At 37.4% G+C, this 27,132-nt stretch overlaps 1 protein-coding gene across 1 annotated transcript in view; it reads right to left on the bottom strand.

The window, feature by feature from the left end:
- Window positions 1-26,611, bottom strand: part of AHR (aryl hydrocarbon receptor) — a 53,687-nt gene extending 27,076 nt beyond the window's left edge. Inside the window, exons 1-2 of the mRNA XM_071560849.1 lie at window positions 26,124-26,611; window positions 19,185-19,372 (exon numbers count right to left, since the gene is read on the bottom strand). Of these exons, the coding sequence (XP_071416950.1) occupies window positions 19,185-19,372; window positions 26,124-26,179 (244 nt within the window). The 5' untranslated portion in view covers window positions 26,180-26,611. The remainder of the gene's footprint in view (window positions 1-19,184; window positions 19,373-26,123) is intronic.
- Window positions 26,612-27,132: the final 521 nt, after the last annotated feature.

Here is a 27,132-nt window from a genome sequence, read left to right as displayed (position 1 = left end):
GAATTATCATAACTGTAGCCTAAAGCTTTAGTTATGCTACACAAAGAGGCAAGATGGACTTCTGCGTAGGCTGCACACACAAGTGAAATATTACATATAGTGGGGGGAAGCTTTCACTGGATTTTGCATACTTAAGTTTTCTGTTTCCTATCTTTTCATTTATGAATTCTGAGCAACTTTCAAGATAGCTTCGCATTGCATCATCCACTAAAATGTGGATGGGATGGAGGAATATATGACAATTTTTAGATTACTATCAAAACTCTAGAAAGGAAATGCATTAATAAAAATGTAAAAAATACATCACTTTTTTGACACAGTCCAGAGCAATATCAGCATAAAACAACTTACAGAAGTAGTCATGGAAGATGAATAACTGGATTTTGTAAACATAAGAAAAATAACAGTGAAATTGTATATTTGGGAGTGACAAGTAAAAAAGGATACATTTTTTGTTCTTAGGCATCAGTGAATGGATGTCACAATTTTGATTTAGCCTGAAAAATCATTTCCACTAATCAAAAAAGGAGAATGGAACAAGGGTATAGACCAAGTGGTCAGGTTCTGGGCAGTTCCTGGGCTTTTGAGAGTCAATAACAACTGCTGTACAGATACAGATTGTTTACTTATGTGTATAAAAATTTCTGGGTATGCAGATTTTGTGCTAGTGACTCAAAACAAGGCCCCATGGCACCACAGACCCACACTGCACATGTTTCAAGTTCTGCACACATGCACTCCTCCATTTCCAGTCATCCAGTACCTTCTTTTTAACCCAAATTCAAACCAAGTAAATTGTAAATTCAGCGGCTGTACAATCAGACAAGGCAGAGAAATCATAAGTCTACCCAACTGTGAGTATGTTCAAGTATACAATAAATTTTATTTAAGGGAGAAAGAAATGCCCAAAAATGCTTAGGCCAGAGAGAAAAACTGAAAAAGGAAATTTTCATCTCTAAAACAAAAGAGTGCAAAGGTTTAAAATGTCTTAATACAAACGGTTTTGACAGAAGCAGATAGGGAGCTTTAGTGGATGCCACCAAAGCAACGACTACAATAAATCTGTGCTTGTTTCCTAGACTGTAGAGAAATATTTATATTTCTGGTATAATCAACAACTTTCCATATTAAGATTCTATTAAGACCCCTACTTGAACATGTCGCAAACCATGGATGAAAGCAGACCTACAAACCAAAAATAAACCAGTAAATATTCCATCAACATTGGACTGAAATTACTCAAGGTACAGCTTCAGAACTTCCCAAGGGCCCCACTGTACTTACACTTCAGACATGTCTTCATGCATATTTTACACTCAACAAGAGAAAAGCGCAGAAATGCTGCACATTACTTGAACTTCTGCAAGAGTCTAAAATAGTCTCTTCATTGCAATCAATATATAACGAATATACATGAGGAATAAAACTAGCACACAGCATTTTTCTCCATGCCAAGTACTATGGTTTTGGAATGTGTGATATTTCAGATTAACCTAACAAAACCAATCTAATTTTAAAATGACCTTGGGTTTCCCCTACTATATAAAAAAGGTTTAAAGTGCAAAATATTATTTTTCATTTATCTGTGATCAAATACTGTGCTTAAATATTTTAGCATGAACGCTATTTTTGGCATAAGGAAGTCTGTTGCTTGCCCTTTCAAAACTGACATGTCTGTGAGTTCAGATCAGTTCTACTTGTTTTCCAGGTCTATGGCAAGGATATGTTTCCAGTGTTCAGAGTTATAAATCATAAAATGGACAAAAACTTGGCAGGAATATCACCACTTTTTCTACCTAAACTTCAATCAGGTTTCACTGGACAAGACTCAAAGGGGGCCACGAATTTCCCAGAAATTACATTTCTGGATCAGAATATTACTTAGGAGATAATAAATGAGTACACAGTTCTACTGGGGCAGGACGAACTGCATTTTTTTCAATTAGTTTTGCTGCTTGGTAAAAATCATCAACACTAACAACAAGCAGAACAAAACCTTTCAAAAAGTTTCAAAACCCTTCTGTACAACTTTTTGATAAACCACCATATCCTGGAATGGTGTAGAGTAGTATTTTAATTCCCCTTTTTTAATTCCAGTTTTGATATTTTATACTTGAACATGCTACATATTTGAATATATATGTTTTGCAGATTAAGATTTTAATTTAAATTTGTCATGTTTGTCATTGAAATTATTATTAAATTATAGAGAGAGAAAAAAATTCAAACCCATATGAGCTGCTTTTTAAAATATCTTAAGTTTCACAAGGTGAAACAGCAAGCCTGCAACTTATTTGCTTTTTTTACACTGTTATGTGTTTACTGAAGCACAATTTAAATAATAAATCTCATTTACAATAAAACAAGGAGATACATTTAAATAGCTGGTTGTACTGACAAGCCACTGTTCAGCTAACTACATGTGTAAATACTAAACAGGAGGAAGATGAAAACCATAAACACTTTCTTTCTAGAACCTGAAATATGGGAAAGTCTGTCTGCTCTAACTGGGAGAGACTTTAGTGCCCCATGTAAAAATCATATTAGATAACAAAATAATTTAAAGCTTGCAATTGCACAGTGTTTCACTATCATATTTCCTGACAGTTTTGGCTTCCTATGCTGAGCTGAAGTTTATGAATTAAAGACCTATGAATGGTCATAGCCTCAATATAACAAACAAGGTAAAAATTCCAATGGATTTCTATATAAAGAGCAGAAAAAGGGAAAAAAAGGTCGGACTGGATATAATCCCAGGGAATTTTACTAAAGACTGTGCTTAGGAGGTCACACAGGAGAGAGGCCTTTATTTCTGATCAAGCATCAGAAAACAGAAATAGCAACAGCAAGCATTATATAACTTATGTTGCTAAGGGTTAGATTGTGACTGAGAAGGGAAAGAGAAAGGCAAGGAATGCTGCAAAGAAAGGGAACTAGAGCAAACAGACTAAACTCTAGAAGAGGATTTAGGGGAAACAGGAAACTCTGCCTCTGTCACTGGTTCTCCCCCACAAGAATTCATTTCACAGAGGCCCTGTTTTAGTCCATCCACAAGTGAACCTGACAGAGGTTGCCTGATAAAACCACAGACAAACCACAGGTGTAAGTTTTACAAAGGTTATTCTGTTAATTCTAACATTAGAGGATCTTATGCTGACTACTAAAGTATACTTTAGATACAATGAGTATTAACACAAGCTTGTTACTGGGACAACTCATTTATTTATCTTTCAGAAACATAACTGCTCAATTGAGTTGGACATGTATGAAGACAGACACAGTAAACATAAAGCAAAAGGCTACTTTGATTACTGGCTCACCAGGCACATTTACCAGCTCTAACAGACAAAACCCTTTTTTCAATACTTCAGAAGGATTTTTAACATGTTTTATGCTTTTAAGATTCTAAAATATAGTTTTACTTATTATTTAAATAATCACTCCAGTTGAGGCTCTATTCCCAATAATTCTAAATACAGAAATGATACATCGTTTTCATAGCATAAGCTTTTCAGTAAACCACAAGCTACATGATATTGTCTTAGTATTTTTAATACTTCCATTCTAGTTTTATTAAACTGCCTCAGAAATCAAGACAGATACTCAAAGTTATTCACTAAATGTCACAGCTTAACTGACCCACAGATACACAAACACAGAAAGCTCCTGTCATGATAAGATTGCCCTGGAGGGCAACCACACACATTAAAAAAAAAAAGGCACGATAGTATCTCAGACTTTTAATACAAGATTTCAGTTTCTTATTGAAGTTTTGTGTTTTAGAAGAACTATGTGGCTTGTCTGTACTTGCAGAATTTCTTTGGCTGGGGAGAGGAGGAGTTCAGGGGTGTTGAAAGTTTTGGGGGATTTTGTTGTGGGAAATTTTTGATTTCTTTGAAACTATTCATAAATACAATTTCATCGGAGAATCTGATAACACAAGGGACCTTTCTGGAGTTGGGACACTACCTGGCCATGGAACCTATAGGGAATCCATGATGTGGTGTTGCAGTACCTTGTACTGTCACAATATAAAAGAGATTTCCATCTGTTCCCACATAACTTGGTTCCACAATTTACACAAAATACAAAACTTTGCTAGATTCATAGAAGGAATGGCCCATTTCACTGACTCTTTGTCTTACATACATTACTTGCTTGTCTGGGAATTCCATTATTTTTATTTCTAAATAAACTGACATTTGAAAGGCTGTACATAAGTAATTACTGTTGCCTCTCAAAATGCTTTTTGAAGTATATTCAACCTTCACTGCACCTGAAATGCCATTAAAAACCTAAGCTGGAAGATGCAACATCTTAAAGGGGATAAAGCAACTGCTGTTACACTTGAGAGTGGCCACACCACCACAGTAAATACCTAGTTAAATCTCAAGAACACTTAGCTCCTCCTCTTTTTTTTTCTTTATTCCCTTCCAGAAATTCTAGTAAGGCTTATTTTGATACTAGACATCCTCAAATATCCAGTGACCATTTTATCACGTCCAGTTTATTCCTATGTCCTTGTGACAACACTGCCCATTAACTTCAACAGCTCTTCTCCCTCTCAGTGTTACCCTACCTGTATATTCATAGACACTAATAATAATGCCTTGCCTGCATTCTGCCATACTAAATATGAGAAAATCAGAGTCTTCTCCTGTAATGTACACTCTCTAGGCCTTCTTTCTACCTGTTCCAATTATATTCATAAGACCCTAACTTGATTTTGCAAACTGAATGACATCTCTCTCTCTCTCAGATCTACCAGAGAGCCTCTTCTTTTTTTTTCAAACTCAATCTGATAAATGGAGTAACCGTACTTTAAAGGAATGTACCCTCCAACACTATCTCTAAGACTGCTTCAGGAAAATTTACCAAAATTTCCAGAAGAGAGAAACAAAAGACAGATAAGTTCTGCATAATGAAAAGTCCTCCCCATCATAGTGTTTTAGCCCCATCAGAAAAGCTGAAACAAGAACAACTACAAGTTTACAAAAATATTTTTATCAGTATTTATTAACTGTAACTACTGGAGTGAAAAACACTCATAACCTTTTAGTTTAGCCTATTATTGTGTGGCTCCCAGACTTCTGAAAACAGTTACATAATAGGAAATACTGTTTTAATATGAACAATTGCAATAGAGAAAGACATGGCTGCAGCCCAGAGTACTATACAACAACTGCAGAAGGCCAGACCTATTTAAAGGACCTGATACATGACATTTGGGGTTCTATACCAAATAAACTGTTTGGAAACTTCATAACCTAAATACTGTACACACTTCATTTTCCCAAGTTTCACTGTAAGCCCCACTATGCAGAGCTGCCATACCACCCTCTGGATGGGGAAGAATGGTTTGGCTCCCACTATACACTGATCCCAAACACCATGCAGAAACTGGATTTCTCCTGACTCTCCCCCTGTACAACATAAATCCAGGTTCCTCTGACAGCTGGTAGTCTAAGTCTAGAGAAGATTACATAGCTCTTTTTTACAGTATCAGGATATAACCCCAGGTTTATTCACTCCTCTGCTACAGGAGGTTCCCACTCCTTTTTTTTCCCACTGCAGGAGAAGTCTAAAATCTGGGGGCACAGGTAATACCCATTCTTCCTGTTGAAAAGTATCTACCATACAGAAAAGAATTTAAAAAAACACCCTAAAACAACAACCATCCCCCACACACCAAAACCAACCAACCAACCAAAAAAAACCAACAAAACCACTTTCTTGGGTCTGAAAGTTAAAATCAGAAAGCAGGTTTCCATCTGGGGCACTAACAACAAAAGACAAGATCAATCCCTGATCCAGTCCCTGCTGAAACAGCCATTCCTCTCTGTTATGGGATAGATGTTTTGTGGGAAATGCATAACATAGTCCAGAAAATTCACTTCTCAAAAGACTTTAGATCTCATAAAGTACTAAAGAGGAATCAGAAGTCATATAAAAGGCAGCATACTGAATTAATCTTGTCAGCACATTTCTTATGTTGTAAAAGGTGAGTTTTATTGGTAACGCTACACCACCAGTAAGGATATCTGCCCTCAGAGAGGACACTACAATAGAGAATTGGCAATCACTGATATTGGCCACCAAACAGAAAAAAAGAAACAAACTTAGAGCCAAAATTTGATTGCAGTGTTATTTATAATGTATGAAACAAAATGCATATATTTGCTTGTGAACACCTGCATGATATTAAATTTGTTTTTACAGTTACACAGATTGTTCACATTCTTACCAAGATAAATGTACTTTGCTTCAAAATTTAAGTTAGAAGTTTGTGCCATGCCTTTATCAAGTATATTCATATTCATATTAGAGTAAGCACAAATCAACTCATTTTAATGGTGCCATCTGTCATATTCTTTTGTATTCTGCTGCCAAACCAGCAGAAGATCAAATGAAATAAAATCTAAACATGAGGTTTCATTTACCCTGCCACAAGAAATAATGTTCAAGGTGGCAAAGGCAGATCTGTTTCATAATTATGTATTTTCTGCTAAATTGTTCCATATGCTTAGAATATTTGGGATTTAGCCAGGAAGAAAAGCAAAAGCCCTTCTGGTAGTTGAGCAGTTCCCCTCTGAAGTGTGCATCAAGTTATCTTTGCACAATGGATTCTTAAGTAAAAAGATTTACATTAACTGCTTCTGCTCACTATGTTCACCAGAAAAAAAAATTACAGAAATATAAACCCAATTACAGAAATATAAACATTTAGCTTAACAATGTAAAATATAAGCAAAAATCGTGCAATAATTCTTTGAAATACTTTACTGACAAGTTCACTCAGGTCACTCCATCTGATTACTAGGTCATTTGAATTATTAATGTTAACATTAAAATATATTCCTTTTACAATTGTAATTAATGACAAGATATTTTTGTACAAAATAATCCAGTTGCAACTATTCCCCATATTTGTTTTATCTTTTAATAGAAATAAAATTTTTCTTCCATGTTTAAGACATTTGCTTTAGTTCTAAAATTAATCAATTTAATTAAAGATTAGCTTTGATAAAACAGAATAAGAATCTATTATTAGTTTTAATATGTTAGTAAGGCAGATGCATATAGGACAGATTACAAATGACACAGAGCTCTCTGCGGGATTCAGATGGTGACTGTTACTGAGAGGAACACCACTTCCTTCCTGTGTCCCAGCCCTTTATTCAGGAGGATTCTGAACTCGGCAAGATTTTTTTAATTAGTGGTTGTAAATTACAGCATATTCTGATAATTTTTTTTTCAAATATACTGCCACTATGAAGTGTTTTGTACAAATGAGTATTGATTGATTCCAGGCACAGCTTCATACTAATTGCCGTGACCTTACAGAACTAAAGGAGTAACAACAACATTAGAATTTTTGGCAAAAAGCTTAAATGTGTCTCCCCTATCGCTTTGCATGTCACCACTTCTGTAACACAACTATCAATCAAAATTCAAGGATTTAAAACATCACATAAATTTATAAAAAGAAACTGAAATATGTTTCCATTTCTGAGCAGTTTTCATCTCTATTGGAGAAGAGCTTGACCACACTTACACACAAGCCAATTTTGATATAGTTTATTAAATCTGCAGTTCAGCTTCAGATATCTGCATTCCAGATGAATATTAAGGTGAATGAGCCTCATTCTTATAGCAAAACACAAGTAATAACATGGAAAGAAATGCAATGGTTCAAAGAACAGAAGAGTTTGATATGTGAAGGTGAGACAACCATCAAACACTACCCCCAGCTTGACTTCCCACCTGAAAGTGGACATTGCTCACCCTACAACTTGGGTAGTTTTAGCAGGGAACTTATTTGCCTTTAGGTTACAACAGTTCACAGCATACAATGCTTGGGTAAAACAAAAACAATAGTGCTTCCCTAACACAGAGAGTAGTAGACCACCACAATTCAACATTCACTGCCACCCAGCTTCAGCCTTTGCTGCAGAGCTCAACTGCTAGTGCAAGTTAGAAGCCTGAAAAAAGTTTAATAGAACATATTTAGTAACATCAGCTGCAGCCTCCCAATTTTAAGACTCCTTTGCATATATTAGCTGTGTCTAAATGTGATGGCCAAATATTAAACGTCACTGAAACCAACATTATATTTATCATCGAAAAGTAGAAAATTACCATTATGATCTTTTTTCTGCAAATTTTAATATTCCACAACCACCTAATAGCGTTCTCTGATGCAAAATATTCAACTAAAACAACTAGGCTGTGAAAGGTTGTTATTTTACAAATTTGGAAGAATTGAAATGAGCCTGTACTGTTTCCAGCTTTGTGGTATATACACATATCATCTACAGAGCAAAATAATTTCAAATTGACCCTGCTGAAAGGATGACTGGTCTCTCAGGTATGTTTAAACACAAAAATTCAAGTGAAAAAAGGAAATTAAGATGACATATTATTGGTCTATACCGATGTATGAGCAGAGGATGGTAATGACCCACTCAAAGATAAAAGAGCAGGTGGAATAGAAATTTTCTGTTTAGCACAAAGCATATACATAACCTCTGAGTTGGAATGGATCTTCTTCAGTCTTATCAAAAAGATAGACAAAATGATCAGGCTCTCTTTCAGGACTTGGCTTTCCAGGGAAGACAAAAATATTACTATGAACTTTCCTATCCTACTTCTAGCTTTAGTAACAAAAGATGCTATTAAACCAGTAGTGTCTACAGCATCAGATTTCTTTACCTGATCTTTATGCATGAAAACTATCAATACTCCTCTCTCTCCTGAAGGATAACTGGCATAATTTAAGGATAAAATATAAATAAACTATAGGGAATTCAGTAATGTACTCCTTATGAAAGGAACTGTGGGTGTTTGGTCTAGTTAGTACTGTAGGAATTTACAGCTTTCTGCTTTTATGTACCAAATGGCATTTTCCTCCTTAGATCCTAGTGCCAAAAAAAAAATCTACTTTTTCATTCCAAACATTTAGCAGTATTATACAACGCAGACATACAGGTATAGCTGCCAGTCTTGCAGAATAAATTCAAGCGATAAATACTTTACATCCAACATGGAAGCAACTTACTCTGCAAGTATACCAGCAAAAACTTCTACAAATAATTCATCCAACCCACAAAAAAATTGTAACTGATTGTAACTTTCCTTGTTGTATGGCATAAAAATACAAAAAAAATCAGCTTCTATAAAATAATTATTTGCATCTGTTAGATCCATTTCTCTTATGCACATATAAGACATGAGTTCCTATCAGGGAAAAGTGACGGAACCCTGGTAGGATCCCTGTAGGAATCACATAGCTCTGGAGACAGTGCCATCGTTAAACCCTGAGTCAGAAAATCTGAAAATAAAAAGTCTGCAATACAGGAGCATTCTCATTGCAATAACTTCTTAAAGAACAAAAAACCCAAACACCAACACACAAACAAACAAAAACAAACAAACAAACCCACAAAAAAAACAACAGAGACTGAAATGGAAGTAATTTCTCCAAAAGTCTCTTCCATTTAATTTGTGTCTTTCACATTTACTGCAATATGTCTGTGGGATGGGGTTAGCTAATGCAGACAAAGAATCTTCAGAATATTTGAAAGATACCTCAAGTATGAAAATATTTATATACAGTGTTTTCCCATTTTTCTTTTTATCCTGAAGCGAATGGGTTTCCTGGGATAGTAGAGGTAAAAATGAACATAGCTAAATTCTTTTCCACAACACTTCGGAACTTAAATTGGGAAAATAAAATGAAGGGCTAAAAATGAAGGAGAGATTTAACTGTTTAAGTTGGTCTGACTAGCTTAGTGACTAACAGACAGGTATCCTCAGTTAGAAGAAGGCAAAGAATCAGCAGATAGTTTGTCTCTACTCTTGCTCTTCAAATAGTGTCTCTCCACATTAAAAGGCAGACTGAAAGCTATCTATAAAATGTAAGAGCTCTCCCAAAAACATGTTTTTGTATATAGATGAAGTGACTTATTTGAGCCATACTGTTCCAGAGAGGAGATGCATTTCACAACATGAGCTGCCCCTCAGCACTGCCACTTGATCTGGTGAACAGAAACATAAGTAAATAGTAGCAAAAGAAACATCTCTTTCGCAGTAGACAAACTGACTGGAATGGATGTTGCAGGTGGCATACAATGCTGGGAAAGTAGTTTGAAGTTACAAAGTGTGAAATGAAAACACTTACTAAGGCTCCTCTCACAGCCTCATTTCCCAATTTTATGCAAATTTTTGTTGCATTCTTCTGTTTTGGTCTAACTCAGATGAATTCAAATTGTGTAGGAAACAAGCTAATAAGATTTCACCAGTGTTCTTGCACTCAACAGGAGCCTAACATCATGTTGTTTTTAAGAGTTTGCCTGCTTAGGTACTTCCTTTTCTGACATTATTATCTCCAATACTTTCTTCTCTTAAGTTAGAAAAGATGGGGTAAGGCTCACTAAATTTTTTACATTATTAGTAATCCAATTCTTTGCTTTAGCTATTTTTTCCTATATAGCTTATAACAATTATTACAATATTGCAACATTTCATCTCTTTCCAGGTTTCCTTATTGCTTAATGTAAAATGTGCTGCTTTGATAGTCTAACTATGGTTTTAAACTTCTCACTTGTGTACATGTTTTTTTCCTCTCTCTTTTATCAAGTGTCTGCCTTATTTAATTCTCTGACTGTACATCTTAATGATTTTTTAAATGTCCTCTACTTTCGTACACTCTTGGATCCAATTCCATATTTTTCACAGTATATATTTTACTGGAAAAGCATTTTATGAAGAAGTCAAAAATACTCAACTGATCTATGTCATGCATTCATCACTTCTTGAAATTTTGCCCCAGCTTTTGAGTTTGAACATACCCTAAATCACATTTTATGAGCAGGCAGTTCAGATCCATTTGGTGAAGGGTGATCTGCTTGCACACACAGACCCATTCTCAGAAATCTCTTTTTCTTTGGTTTGTTTTTTGGTTTTTTTGAGTCTCTTTATTATTTACAAATGTTAACCTAATTATTTGGCCTGTCCAGCAATACAAATATTATTTTTAAGCCTGTTTCCACTACTGCAAGCACTTTCAATTTAGCAAGCAATTTTGTCTGAGAAGGAAATCACCTTGGACAAAATAATATCCAAAAGTCCCAGCAGTTAACCACCTTTTCTTTTAAAAACATTGTCAATCAATGATCCTAACACAATGTATCACTAACACAAAAATGTTAAAACAACAGAAGCATGGTAACTTATCAAGCAGTGAAACTGCCCAGCAATTTTTTCTTCTGCTATGGTTTGAGAGAAGCAAATGTCCATTTTCCTCTTGAATTCTGAAGAGACTTAAGTATGCATGCTGGTTTTAAAATGTTTTTAGAATACACAAATCAGTCTAAACCCAAGTGGAAAGCCCACTGACAGTGTTCTGTTAAATTTTTCCTAACTAAGTTCAAATATAAAACTCTCCTAACACCAACAGTTTATCCTCAAAAAAATTCTTTACAGGGATCTCTTGACTTTGGACATACCAGAAATGTCAGGCCTGACATCTAGTATTTTGGGGCTAGACTCATTAAAATGGAAAACTGGCACGAACATCAACAATTATGTCTAAGCTGTTAATGCTGTTTTCTCGTTCCCCCCAACAAATGTACATTTTTTTGGCTAAAACAGACTCCTGAAGTCATGGCCTCTACTGTCCATAATATTTACTACTACCAAACAGAACACTTGCATTAGTAACTACAGAAAAATTAATAAAAGCAATAAATAAAAAATGCCTGCTGCATGCTTAGAGGAAAATGCTTTGCAAAATATTAGTTGTAGAGTAAGTGAACTCTTTCTTATCGTATCACACCCTTGCAGAATCAGCATTTCCTTTAAAAGCATTACCAGTAGCTATGACATTCTTAAACTTGGCTGCAGCTATAACATTGAAGTAATACATTTACTGGTTTTAAAAACACTTTACAGAATGAAGACATTAAATTTTGCCTCATATATATACCATACTTTGTTTTAAAATATTCACATAACCCAAGAACTTGAAGTTTAACCAGGTTGTGTATGGAATTTTCCTCAACTTTCATAGTATACTTTCTTTTGAGCAATTCCCAAAACACAGCTCAGCAAGCCCTGAACTGCTCATTGAAGCAGATCAGTGTTCTACCTAAGACCATTAAAAGATTAAAATATATAAAATATGTGCTGTTGTACCCGTTTACCTGATAACGGAATTTTAGCTTGGGCCTTTTTTTTTAAACACACAAAAGGAATAAAACTTTACTTTTGCTTTTATCTTGTACTTTAAAACAGAAAAGTAAATCTCAGGAAATATGGAGTTGTTCAAATTTCTAAACTTTCATTTGGGCTTTGAAGCTTAACAACCACATACCAAACCATATATTGCTTGTGGTTTCAAGAGTTAGAGGCAATGAATTCTCATTCCCTAACTATCACAGAGGTGACAGTCACCTGCTGAATCACCAAAACCGTATCTTGGCACACACACATTCCTTCTGAACTATTTTCCATTCAGCTGCTTGTCTGGGTACATCTTCCTTGCTTCTACAGAAAAAGTCACCAAGAGGTGCATACTTGTAAATCATAACTTACTGTTGGAACTATTCATATGATACTGCCTTTTAGCCATAAAAAGGGGAGAGGAAAAAAGCTTCCTAAATTTTCTTATTTTCTTTTTTTTATATTTAGGTGCTACAGGAAGCAGCAGCACTTCCTGAGACTAGGGTTCTTATCTTGCTACTTGTTCTGGATTTGAATGTTTAACACTAACAGTGTCAAATTCCAGAACATTTACGTTATTAGAATAGGACAGAGTATATTTTAAGCTCTGATCTTGCAAACAGAAGAGTCAAGAATCCAGAGCAAAGCCCAGAACCATATGCTTAAAACTAATCTCCCAATTAACAATGGGCTATGGAGAAAAAACAAATGCTCTGCACGCTGGGACAGGGTTTTCAAGAAATTTTACAACAGCTTTGTGAAACATAAGAGGCTCCTACACTGACATTGCATATCTCTTTGATTAAATAATACACATAGGGCAGAGAAGAGATAACTTCTCATTTGTTTTCCTTTCAAAGGGAGTTCTAACAATGATTAACATGCATCACTGAAATACTGCCGTGTAATAGCAAAAGCAAATCCAAAGAACACGTTAACTATTAGCATTTGTACATGGTTTCTTCTCTTTGTCTTACAAATACATTGACATATTAAGCTCTTACTCTGTGATATAAACAGAATCTTCAGTTTTAGATGTTCAATTTGGGTTACATTGAATCTCAGTTGCATCAATCCATAGGTGTACAGAGCTGCCCAACTGCATTAGATGCCTAGTAACACAGCACTCCTAAAAATAAAATGTTTCTCAGCAAGCTAAGAATGAGTATGTAACAGTGAAAACAGACATTTTGAGATCTAAAGTGATGTCACAGCTACATGGCTTTAATCATCATTTTTGAAGATCAGAATTTAGGACTTCACAGCCTAAATCCTTACTTATCTTGTGTTACGTAAAACACAGTCTAAAATAGCCTGCAGCAGACAGCCAGAAATGCTCAATATGAATCTCAGGGGATTGCGAGCAGCGGGGGAGGTTGGGGAAGGGAGTGGGGGATAACAAAAAAAGACAAGTACTGCAGTGTGAAAGAAAAAGCACGGATTAGGAAATAACTTGAATAGTATGATATCCTTACACTGAAATAACTACATAATTCCAAGGTTCACATTTCGTAATAATTTTGGATTGGGGCCAGGGGGAAAGCCAGTACAAAAGGAAACAAAAGGTTTGTTTGGGTTCGTTTCTTTTTTCCCAATTTATTTTTTTGTCCTCCAACTCTCGGATAAGATTTTAAGCAGCTTCTTTAAAACTGTGAAAATTAATTCATATGGTATAAAACACCGAATACAGGAAAGCTAACTAGACAGAGAACAACTTAACTTCCAAGGCTGAAAAACAAGTAAGTTTAAACCTGAATAATATTTTAACAGGATGATGTATCTGCTAGAAAAATCACCAAGACATGTCATGGATTCTCCATTTAACTTCTCATAAAAATCAGATGGTGCTCTGCAAAAACCTCAGTCTCTCAAATTATGGAGTATTTTCTACCTTGCGAGTACAAAAACAGCTCAAGATAGAGTCATGAGGCAAATACTACCTGTCAAGCCCCCTAGAAACTGCTGGCAACACTAAATTCCTATACAGCATCAACATAAACACCCAAAATCAGTAAGCGTAGCATGACTCCACTTCTCTAGAGGGCATTAGGTTTTCCTGAGGTGGGAGTGAAGAGTGCCTATGAATGAAGCAGTAGGAGCAGGGAGAGGAGGTAACATGAAAGGGGCAGGCACGCTTTCCAAAAATACACAAGGAAAGCTGCGTTAGAGAGACACAGCAGGTAAATATAGTAACTGTGTGAAATAAAAGTTAAGTCAGGACAGATATTCTGTATTATTCTGGTCTTACTAGGCTGTGTTTTAATCATTTGGTTTGTACTTTCAGGTTTCTGTTACAGACCACCACCAGACACTTGACAGAAAGGCTGGGTATATCTGCTAGTTTAAGAGATATCACTGTCCTCAACGTGACAGAATAAATACACTGTTTGCCACCTTGCCTGTCTTTCCCATTTGTATACCTTAACCATACTCTCCAGAGAAGGAACTACATGCAATCTCTTCTCTCCAGTACACAGTATGATAAACAGGGGGCATCACAGGAAAAAATACAGTATCAAAGAATATATTTTATGTGATGATAATGAGTGCACTGCAAATTTGAACTTTGCTATGCCAAGGAATGTGTGTTAACGATACTATGAAGTAAAAAAGGGCAATACAAACTTACAGGGAAAAAAACCCCACTTAGTTATTTTGTTATTGCTGTGCTTGCCAGAATCACTTGCATACAACATAAGAAAACAATTCTAAACTAATGTTGAGCAGAAACTTTCTTCTATAAATGCAAGAATACTGTCCAATAAGCAAGATGGAAAAAAACTCATATTTTAAACCACAGGAATTCTTAGTGAAGTGGATGAAAGGATAATTAATAAGCAACATGTTGAATTTTGTTTCTAATGTATTGATATGCACACATAGCAGAGCTACTTCATTTTAGATTCTGCAAGCCTCTCCTTTATTCTCCATATACTTTTAAAAAGAAAAATCATGCACCTAACACTAAAAGAAGTGATTAGTCACAGAAACTCTAACCCTTTAATCTGTTTCACCAAAACCCTGAGAAAAATCTTTAATAAATGTTTTTCCTTACTGCAATGAAGTATTTAAGTGATTATCAATTGATCATATAAGGGATAAAGGAAGAGGCAAAAGGGCTTTTTCCTTCTGTATGCATGGAGAACACAGTCTATGCCTAAATGATTATCCAGTTGTGCTCCAGATGCTAAGCTCACACTAACCTGCATCCACACAAAGAGCTGTTGCCCCATATTCCACTGTACATTTTTCACTGCTGAATGCACACATGCATGGGCACTTAGCATCAAAATGGACTGAAATAATACCAGGACAACACAAAGTCTTTAATGATTGTCAGCAGACACCTGCCTGATTTATCCTAGTCTCTTAAAAATAAAAAGCTTGCCTTAAGCCACTTTCAGAAAGTATCTTACATGCACAAAATAAACACTCCAGTGGTGATTTAAGCTAACCTGCTTGACTTTAAGGACTGCTAATCCACTTGAGTACAGACAGGTAGCACTGCACTGCTGAGAAGCGACACCACCCTAAATTACTTCTTAGCTTTGACTCACCACACAAGACTTTATATAGAAACAGACTTGAGATGTTATTTTAAGACACCACTGAAATTTCCTTCTTCAGTACAAGGTCAAATTTATACATATAAAGAAATGCCAGAGTCCCTGACATGGGGATGCAGAAAGCCTTCTGACACCATGTGGACGTGAGACTAACCGGACCACACAAAACTAGAGTATCTAAAGGGTCCCTTTGCAGCACTGTAACTTCACTAATAAATTACAACAATTGAAAGCAACTGCTAAACAGAATACAATCACCAAAACAAGAAAATAAGATGTTTTGAAATTGTAGAAGAGAAAAAGTATGCACACTTATTTTACTACAACCTGAAATGTGGCAAGCATTGAGAAGTCTACTACATTTCAGTAGACACTACAGAAGCACTCACCTGTCTTTAGCTTCGAAGAACATTCTGTACCATTTTAATGACTAGGGTCAGGGAAGACACTTTTTTATTGGTAGGGGGTTTTTTGATATATATATATATATATGTAACTTTTTGAGATGTCTTTCACAAAACATTTCTTTTTTTCACCCCAGACTTCCGCCTTCAGAAAACACATTCACTCTAGATTATTTAAACTTGGAAAAATGCAAGTGTTTTCTTTGAAAAAAATATCTATTGTTACAGCAAAAACGTGGGTTTCCTTTCAAGCAAGATCATATGATTATGCGTTTATATTTTACTTTCCGCAGGAATTTACACACCCCCCCATTTGCATCCTGTTATTCATTTAGCGTTTCCCTTTACTTCAGCATGCTGCCTTAATAAAGTGGAGCAGTTGGCTCAGTGTAAGCACTCAAAATGACAATCAGAGCTCACTCTTGCATGTGTCAGATTTATTCTACAGGGTTTTCTGCGTATGTCCAACTACACCAAACACTCCTTCAAAAAAGCCATCCTGAGAACCACTGCATAGACAGACCATGAAAATCTAACCCAGGGATTTTAAGGGTTTTTTGTTCATTCAGTTATTCAAGGCACAAATTTTTCTTTTGGTAGGTGAATTTCACTGAAAGAGATCCCATGTTATTTAAGAACATTAGCATAAAAGACCCAATTTTCACTACTTTCTTTGCTGTAGTCCTAAATTGGTTACTTTTGTTTATCTTCCCTGAAGTAATTGATGTTAGTCTTTAAACACCTTGAGATGGAGAGTAATGACTAACCTGCTTTGTAGTCCTACAGTTCAAAAGCCTGAAGAGAAGCAGTAAGAAGATTGTTTCTGCTAAATAAATGTTGACAACTTCTGCTGGACCTACTCTATCTGAAGTTATAAATTAAACCTGCTTCACCTTACACTGTTCAAAATGTCTTGCAAAAGGTAAGAAACATCAGATTATTTATCTTTTCAAATTTACCAGGCTTTTTATAATATGAAGACTAAAGGAAAAACATTCTCTTGTAATGCACTCCCGTACATGCATGTGTTGCTTGAAAAGTCCTTTCCTACAAGGTAAATCCAAATTCGACTCCTTAATTCATCATACCACTAAAAGTCCTATATTCTGCAGCTGTGATCCACTATGGTAGAATTAGCTACAAATGTTTGCCTGAAATTGATACAAGCCTAGTGCTATGCTACTAAGTTTAAAACACAGGTTGTGCTTCAATTTTAGATCCCCAGAAGTTAAACTGCAACCTGAAACACAAATAAAACTTCTCTACCATTAATCCACATCTAATTCATCATCACTCTAAATGGCTGAAAGCTAATACCATATTCAAATTAGAAACAAGTAACTGATGTAAATTTTGGTGTGAAGGAATTTTGAATGTCTCGTTACAGCTAAAGCCATGATTTTTTTTTCCTATACAGACCCTTTATTCCAGGACCCTCAAGTACAAACTGAAGGGAAGGGGAGGGAAAAATAAAAATCAAGCACTTCCACTGCATGAGAAATTGAGATGAAAACCTGAGATTTGTTATTATTATTCCATCTCAAGTAAGATAAAAACTTGCAATATTGGATTTATTTCAGAAAACATTTAAAAAGCCATGACAAGACACATTTCATTGAGACTAGAACTACTTCAGTTTACCAAGAGGGCACAAACAAGCAAATAATTTCTTTTACAGCAGCCTACCTGGGATATCTTACAAAGATTTTCATGAAACTGATACACCAAAAGAACAGTCTCATTTGATAGGAGAAAATATTTTCAGGTGAAAAAGCACTAATAGAAATATTTGACCAACTCTAGCCCTAAAGTAGATTCCATACTAAGAATTGTCCTGAATAAGCACAGAAATCAAGACACTAGCATATATTCTCCAAGCAATAAAACACAAAATATGAATTTATGAGCATTAATAAACTGAAGTCAGTTGACAGAATAAATGTTCTGTATTCCTGCAGAAAAAAGTGGAACCATCTTAGGTTTCTTCAGTTCTTTCATCCATGTTATAGAGATTGAAACACTAAATCTCAAATTAATGAGAACAGAGGTTATTTTAATGTCCAAAAACAACTTGAAATTTAATATCAACTCCATTGCAATCAAGATTCTTGATCAGTTGAGTTTCATCTTCAATATAACATTGTAAAATCTCACTGATTGGTAAAAGAAAAGGACAATTGATTAAATAAAAGTTTCTTGCTTTATTCCATCAATGAAAAGGACCAGACTATTTCTGCCTTTGAAAAAACTGGCATAAAACCAGCCAGCACATCTCACCCTATAGAGCAGCTCAGGTAGCAAAGGAATGGAGTAGAATTCTTTGGCCAGCTCTGAGGTGGCCAAGGATGCAACACTTCTGGCCTCATGAATACTCCAAGCGTTTCTGTATTACCCTTGCCAGGGCTGGGGTCAGTGACAACCTGCCCACACAACTGGAGAACCTTAGATGTCGTCTTAATACCTCGTGTCCTGCAATAATCAGGGCTTGGACCCAGGAAAGACTTTGCCTCTATTCTTTAAAAGTCACCTTTGCAATAAACTATGGGAAGACGCACCAATAACTACCTTATATCAAAGCAAAGTCTGTTTTGATGCATCATTAAGCAAAACATATAGCCGATAGGAAATACGACATATTTGGAAAAGCAATAGTTTTATGCAGGCAATTTTCAGAGGGGGAAAAGAGAAATCTCTTGGGTATCTTTGCTAGTCTGATGAAAAGGCCTGGAGGACTCATTAAAGGTAGTATCACTCCCAAACGCAAAGCTTTGAAAGACTGGCAACCTAAGTGAAATACAAGTAGTTACATTTGGTTTCAAGAAACTGGAAAGCTTACTTTATACAGTTACATTGTATATATCCACACAACTGGAGGTTCCATTAAAATCCAGATAAATTTAACAGTTTTAAGTACTTGAACAGCTGAAATCAACATACAGTATAAACAGAATTTTACAAGCAGTTCAAAACCAAATAAATTCCCAAAGCTTACCATCAAAAAAACTTTTGGCTCTCAGGTAACTGACACTAAGCCTGAGCACAGACAGCTTGTCCAATTTGGCGATAACATCTTGAGGGAAAGGCAGAAGGCTGGCCAAGCGGTCCAGCTCCGCATTCAAGCGGTCCCTGTGTCTCTTGGATGGGTTGGACTTGACTCCTTCAGCTGGGGATGGCTTTACTCTGTGGCAAAAAACAACACAATATAAATGCAAGTTCCTTTCTAAAATGAGTGCAAATACTCACCAAGCCTAAGGTTACAAATTGTCTCAAACTTTAACAGCCAAAATGTTTTCCCAAGTGATTTTGTTTCCCATCAGAAAAGAAAAATTAGCCTACAATGGCTTAACCTCACCTCCAACACACAGTGTTAAACGAAGCAGTTTGAGCTAGAATGTGTATTTGAACATTCAATGAACATTTGAAATCTTTGAGATTAAGCATTTTTATAAAAAGCTTTATACACTTTCAGTTAAATGTCACTTATTCTGCCAAATGTTATTATAATAAACAATACATAATATATCTATAATAATTATTATAATAATTCAGTAACTTTTAGTAATATTTGTGCACAAATACATTTGACAGTACACTTTTCCACTCCAATAATTATTTCTCACAGATGTCCTTCATTTTTGTCAATGTTTGGCATAGGCTATTTTCAATTGTATACAACAAAAGTTTTAGTACCTTGCTGGATGATGAAGGATCCAAAACTGCACAAAAATCCCCATGACACACAGCATGTAAAATCTTTGTAGCAAATGCTATTGAGTTCATCCCTTAAGTCACCTCTCAGCTGAAGGCATTTCATTTGAGTACTGCATGGTACAAATGCATACATTTGTACCTTACAAAGAACAATTTAAAAAGCTTTCTGTTACAAATTACATAATGAAGTTTTTATAAGCTTGTTATTTTCTGTTCATATCCATCCTAAGCTCCAATTCCAGATGCCTGGATACTCACACCTTCCCATGTACATAGAAGTCTGGGAACAGGTTTAAACCCCTACTCACTTGAATTACAATTAGTCATTAATAGCCAATACTGAAAATAAATAATTTTATCTGCACAAGCCAGGGTAGATTTTATTATCTTCATTAAACATTTTTCTAATTAGAGTGATTCATTCTCACTTTTCCAGTATTGCAGTTCTATATGAGATCTGCAGCAGTTATCAATTTGTGCTGCTCTCAAAGGAATGTTGGTTCTGCAAGATTCATCACTTGAAAATACTGAGCATAAAGACATTCAGCAGCTAATTTCTTCAGTATTTAATTTAGTCTGCTTCCAACTGTCATCCTTACATCAATTTTACAGTAAGAAATTGCAAAAGATCCAATAGTTATTTTTGCCACTGCTTAAAGTAAACCATACAGAAAAACAATTTCATCTTGTATTTCCAGCCAAATGAGGACTTATAGAGTGAACATTCTTATTTTTAGCTTATTTTTACTTTATGTTTCAATGACTCTTCTTGCTAGTTTAAATTCAAGCCTTTCTTTTTACAGCCATTGTTTATTCAAGTGCCACTCGTCAATAACTTGCACGTAAGCCTGGTTGCCTGTCACCAGCATGACTGTCCTTTTGCACATTAAAGAAGGCACACACCTTATGTAGGGCCTGGAAACACAAAAGTGCCATAATACAAAATGTTGGCAATAGACAGATATATCAGCAGCAATTACTTACTCCCCAGATGGATAAAGTTACACTTGCTGCAGGTTAAATATTGTCTAGGACAGAGTTTTAGTAGAGCTTTATCCTAAAATCATTGGAAAAAAGTGGGCAAAACTAATGAATGAAGAAATATGAAGAAATATGAAAATTCTTTCTCTTGAAAAAAACCATAGGTTTATCATTAACAGCCATGGATTACACACTAACTATTTGGTTAGATGTCTGCTTTGGTCACAAGTTCTGAGTTTAACACCAGCAGTTCACCATATTCCCAAGTGAATATTAAATTTTAAATAATTTAGCAAAACTTTCTTCATATTCTCTTATGCTTGCAGAATATTAACCTGTACAAACCATATGATTACACAATTTAAATGTAACCTTAATAAAATATGGTTCAAAATCACAAAACAATAGCAGTAAATTAGAAGTTATTTCTTATTTTACGTATTAGACTGCCATAAATGTCTGAATAATAAATTCCAACCTTTAAGCAAGTACCAGTTGTATAACAATCAGTGAACAGCTATCTAATATCAAATCAAACTGGTCTGCTCCTGAAAAGTGGAGGACCCCACAGAAACCATTCAACAGACACAAACTTTTTGAACTAAATCAGAACTAAATAACAAACTACTTTAGCAACTGTTCTCTGATTTGCTTTAAATTTGCAATTTGACAAAGTAGTTGAAACTACATGCAACTGTGTGGTCATCTCATCAGGTTGTCTGTTAGGTCTGGTTGTTTTTCTAATTTACATTGACTTTTTAATGACTTCTCTCTTTTCTTTTAATTCAAAGCATTTCTGAATATTAAGTTACTAGCATTTGCAGCACAAATCTTGCCATATTCTCTCCCTCCAAATCAAACACTAATTATCCCTAATTTTCCCTTTGTCATCCAACTAAAATAATTTATATAAAAATGGATCCTTCATTGACAAAGGGAATAAGGGCAGAAGTACCAGGAACATGAGCAGCAAGTTAAACCATTTTCCATCCACTTATACAAACTCTCGATGCTAAAGACAGCCCTAGCTTCACTGCAGAAAATTATCTGCAAAGCAAATTATGTGCTATGTCAAGATTAAATACATGCATGTGCTTTTATTTAAAAGAAAAAAAAAAAAGTCGATGTATTTAAAGCTGATCTTTCAGTTCTTAATCTTCTACCTTCCACAGGAAATCGGAATTCCCTAATCAAAGGCCAGAGGTCTCTGTACACTCAGCGTCTCTGAACTGAGTTAGAACCCCTATCATCCAACAGCTGCAAGACAAGCAAGACCACTTAATTTTTGATTTAACAATTTTAAAGGATTTGCTATCACAACACTAGCTGACTATTGTTTCCACAGATCTGCTACAGCCCACTTAATCAGAAATTTTCACTACATTTGCTTATCATGTACATATTTACAGACATTGATATTAAATTATTAAAAAGAAAGTGCACAACTACCTGAGTCTTAATTATTATCAAAAGGCCAAACTTAGTTTCAATATTTACATGCTAGCTTTATTATTTTAAAGGGAAATTGAAGCAGTTTTTGAGAAAATGGAAAGAGAACACAAGTTTATTTGTTCATAATATGACAACATAAACTTTGGGGGAAAAAAACAAACAAAACACCTAATAACCAAGCACTGAAAAGCATGAGGCCCTATTAACAAGACTGAAGTGTGAAACAAAGGCAGAGAATACAAGAATCTGCAAGAGCACTAAAGATACAGTGTTTAAAAGACACATGTAACATACAGCTACACCAAGACTGACAAATATATATGAGAAGTTTATTCTACATATGATAACAGCCTTATTGCATCCTTTTCAAATGATAGGTGCAAACTGCTGTTTGTAGCAGATACTGCTTCACACAAAGGAATATTTCAATGATTATTTTTCTTTTGTGATGAATTTCCTTTTTGAAAGCTTATTCTGGCACTTCTTATTTGTTTTCCTTGAAAGAATACATAAATAGTTTCAACGTTTTAAATAAAAATATCTCTGTTCTGCCTTCTAACATTACTAGGACTACTCATCATTAAGTACTCCAGAGGTCTGACTCATTGATTCTTAATGTCATAAATATATTTAAGACAACATAGAAAAAACCTCCCTATCATAATTTTTTATTCAGTCCACTAAAGAACCAAGACATTATGGTTTTTGCATCTGCACAATATGAAAACATTTAGAACTCCCCACCCCATTCTTTGTCTATTACATTTATCCAGTTATACAAAACAGTTCCTATCCAAACACTGAAAATAAGTAAAACCAAATCAGAGCTAGTAGGTGGAAGGACAAAAATTGCAAGTTGAAGCTGTACTTATATAACATCCTTCACCTCATGTTAGAATCTATCTGCAGTAAGCCCCACTTCCATAAAAATTTATCCTTCCTACTACAACACTAGTATATTAGTTCACTTAATCACTAGACAAAAGAAATTCAATCTAGAAAAAAAAAGATAAAAGCAAAAAGCAGGGGTCACCCACTGCTCCCCAAGCCTAAGTGGGGAGTGAAAAAGCCCCAGCCCTTTTGCCACCAGGGGGACTCGCAGAGTTCAAACATTAAATAGAGAAGAAATTGAAAGACTACAGGGTATTTAGAAAGTGATTTCTGCAGCATATTACAAGCCATTCGAGTGCACATGTTTAGCATCTTTTTTTTTCCCCTTAGATGGCAAGATAACAAGATGATTTGCAGGAGCAGTTGCCTATCATGTTCCCCCATGATTGCTTTTCTTTTTCAGCTGTGATACTAGAATTCCCGACTGAATCAAAAAAACCACATTTCAACACTTGACACTGTTAGGCAACAGCCTTTGATTCCCTCTCAAGTTCAGTTCTTTACATGGCACATAATAAAAATGGGGAGTTGAAAGAGGGAAGTTTCTTAAGCTGGTTTTGAGTTATCACCATGGCTTTCAGGAGTTATTTGCACCTGAAACAAGAAGTATTTCTTCTATTTCAATTTTTTTCCATGGCAACTATAGGACTGTATTAGGACATTCTTACATTTCTATAAACTATCTGCCCATCACCACAGGTTGCCAATTATGCTTCATTCAGAGTTATATATGGGAAACAAAACATTAGCAATATCAACAGAAATAATCTCTTTTATAAAAGATAGTAGTTCTAGTAATGTATCATGTAGTAATATCTAGTAATGTTGGGGTTTGAGTTTTTTTGAGTTGGGGTTTGAGGTTTGGGGTTTTTTTTTATTGTGCTGAGGGTAGGAAATATTATTATCAACTTCAGATAGATTAAAATGACAGTAGTGTCAAAGCTTTATTAACCATAACTAAGTACATCTTCCTTCTCTCCCTCCCTCAATCACTTAAAAAACCTTATTATCTGTCTCTCTTTTTTTTGGCCTAAAGGTGTGGTCTGTAACTAGTTATGTGAGAAATCAAAGCCCTCTGACCCACTGGAAATGTTCTGCAAGGTTGGCCTAACAGAAGCAGCAACCAAAGAGCATAGGCATTTTGAGAAGAAAAACATAAACATTACATGTGAGATAAATGACTTGCATAAAAATAATTTCCAGTAACCCAAACAAGGTAGGCTAATAATCAGCCTCCACTTTGGTAACTATTTCAATATGAATACTTTTATTTTGAGAAGAAACTTCTCCCTCTGGTCCTAAAGGGCAAAGTCCCTCAATAGATAAATAGTTCCCATTAGTCATAAAAATCCAAAGGCTTCAAGTTCAACTAATCATAGCAGCTCAGACAACTTATGTAACGAGGAGATACAGGGAAAAGGATTACTTATGTAGACACTACAGTAATGTAAAATAGAAGGTTTCACATCCTCTAGCCAAGGCTAACCAGAAATGAATAGTAAATCAGACATTAAGTGACCTCACCAGGCAAGGCAGAACACCTCACCCTTTCACAATCAGAACTATTGGCCTTTAGCTATTAATAGCCTACAAATGCCACCAATATATTTCATTTCCTCATGAAAAAAAAAAAAACTGTTTTCATTCTTAAAAGTCCAAATCTACAGTGTGAGTTTAACTAGGTACCTCTACATTTTTAATGAATGGTCAAAAAGGAAAGCACTGCTCTTTTCATAATTAATGCATTTTCTAGCAAGAAAATTTAAAAAATTGATACATTTTTAGACCTTCTGTGCTAACTTGTAGGGTTACATGCACTCATTCTAACAATTCCAACCATAAGGAAGCAAGTGCTCAACTTAATTCCCTTCCCCCGCCAAGACAGTTGCCTGCTGTAAATCTAAAACCATATCATTCACAATAGGATTTCATTAAATATTTGTCATTCTCTCCTTTAATGTTTTTGTAATACTGACATTTATTTCACATCTACAGAAGTACCCCGCAGAAATGCACAAGGATTTTTCGAGCTTTGCTTATTTTTCTTGTAACTCAGTAGTTTAGCTTTGCTACTTTTTATGACCTATAGATTCTTGACTTCCAGTCGAAAGTGCAAGTTAAGCATCTCTAGCTTGAAAAGTCCCCTCTCATGAGAGCAGCCTTTAAGTGGAGCATACAATGCTTAGGGTGCAAACCTAAAGCAGGTGCATCGTACAAAATTACTCAGGTACTGAGCTGTTCCCACAGTTTCAGAAAGACAAATTAACAAACAATTAGCCACCATACAGCCAGACTTTTTTCCGTCCCCCTCTTTTCACCGGTCTACAGCACTTGGGTTTCTTTTGCACAGCACAAATTAAACGCACCTCGTGCAATATCGGAGGCTTAAGAGCTGCGGATTCAGCCCTTCCGGGCAGGCTAAAAACAGCCCTAAACGGTGGGAACTGTTCAAGCCTTTCCTGGCTCCGACCCCGCAGAGACACCTGAGCGGTGCGGGGAGGGGGGAGCGCTGCCCCACCCGCGGCCCCACCGGCGGGACCCGCTCCGGCGGGGCGAGCGCGGCCACCGCGCGGAGCCGTCACCTCAGATGCCTCCCAATGTAGGTCAGGCTGCTGCGCCGCGCTGCCGGCACCGCTCCCTGCTTCCACCGCCCCGACCCTCCGCGCCCCGACACTCCCTTCTTTTCTGAGGCAGAGGAAAAACCCTAAAGACAGTAACAATGCTGCCAGCACCCCGCGGCACCCCCTCTCCCGGGCGCCCCTGCACCGCGCTGCCCCACCGTGGTCCCCGCCGAGCCCCCGCGGCGCGGAGCGCGGCCGGACGGCGCGCCCCAGGCAGCCCGTCTCCTGCACTCAGCTCCGCGCCTCGCCCCCCGCCCGCCCGCGGGGCCTCTTACATTTTCTGCACAGGTTTCCGCCGCTTGCGACTGGCGTAGGTGACATTGGGGTTCATCCTGCCGCGGGCGCCGCCGGCCGGGGCCGCCGCCCCTCCTGCCCGCCTCGCCCCGGCTGTCGGAGAGGGCGAGCCCCACCAGCGCCGCAGCGTTCGCCTCGCTTCGCCCGCGGGCCCCGGTCCTGCTGCTGCCCGGAACGCGCTCGCTGCTCGCGGTGGCTCCTTCCCCGGGCGGGCGAGGACGGAGGCGGAGGCGCTACGGGGCGGGATCCCAGGTGATCGGCGGCGGCTACACCCACTCGCCACTCCCGGAGGGCACAGGTACGGGGGCGGTCGGGATTTTCCCGCGGCGGTCGCCCCGCGTCTCCCCGCCGAGGCGATACCGGCTCCCGCTACGGCGGCGGGAGGGTGCGCGGCCGGCTCTGCACCCCGGCGCCGCCGCCGTCTGCTGGACGAGCGCCTGTCAGCGTGCGCGGCGCCGGGACCGCCCCGCCCCGCCCGGCCCCGCTCCCCGGCCGGTCCCGCCCGCCCGGCTGACAGCCCACACCGCCCCTTCGCCGGGGAGGCCCCTGGCGGCGGCGACGGGGAGGAGGGAGGAGGGGGCGGCCGAACCGCCATGTTGGGAAGGTCAGGCGAGGAGAGGGGGAACCGGCGGGGGCAGCGCGGCGGGAGCGCTGCGGAATGCAGGTCGGTGGGGAGGGGAAACCCCCGACCCTCTTGTGGCCAACGACGAGTGGGCGGGGGCCTCCCGATTCCAGTGACAGGGAAGGTCATCTCTGATCGCTCAGGTAGTCCAATAAGAGAAGCAATCGTGGAAAAGGAAAACAAACAAAAAATAGATCGTTCACGTTGGAAGACAAACGACACCAGCTGAGTGGCACGGTGCGGCCCGCCCCCTTTTACCGCCTCCCCGGGGCTGACACCATCACAGCCGCAGGTCGCCCGGCAGAGAAACGCGAAATAACACTCGACAGCCCAAAATAGGGGGTTGCTGGGGGAGAAGCACCGAGCTG

The sequence above is a fragment of the Pithys albifrons genome, chromosome 7 (assembly GCF_047495875.1).
Source record: "Pithys albifrons albifrons isolate INPA30051 chromosome 7, PitAlb_v1, whole genome shotgun sequence".
Taxonomy (NCBI): domain Eukaryota; kingdom Metazoa; phylum Chordata; class Aves; order Passeriformes; family Thamnophilidae; genus Pithys; species Pithys albifrons.
Note: the sequence above shows the minus strand (reverse complement) of the source record. Positions and strands in the feature narration are given on the sequence as shown.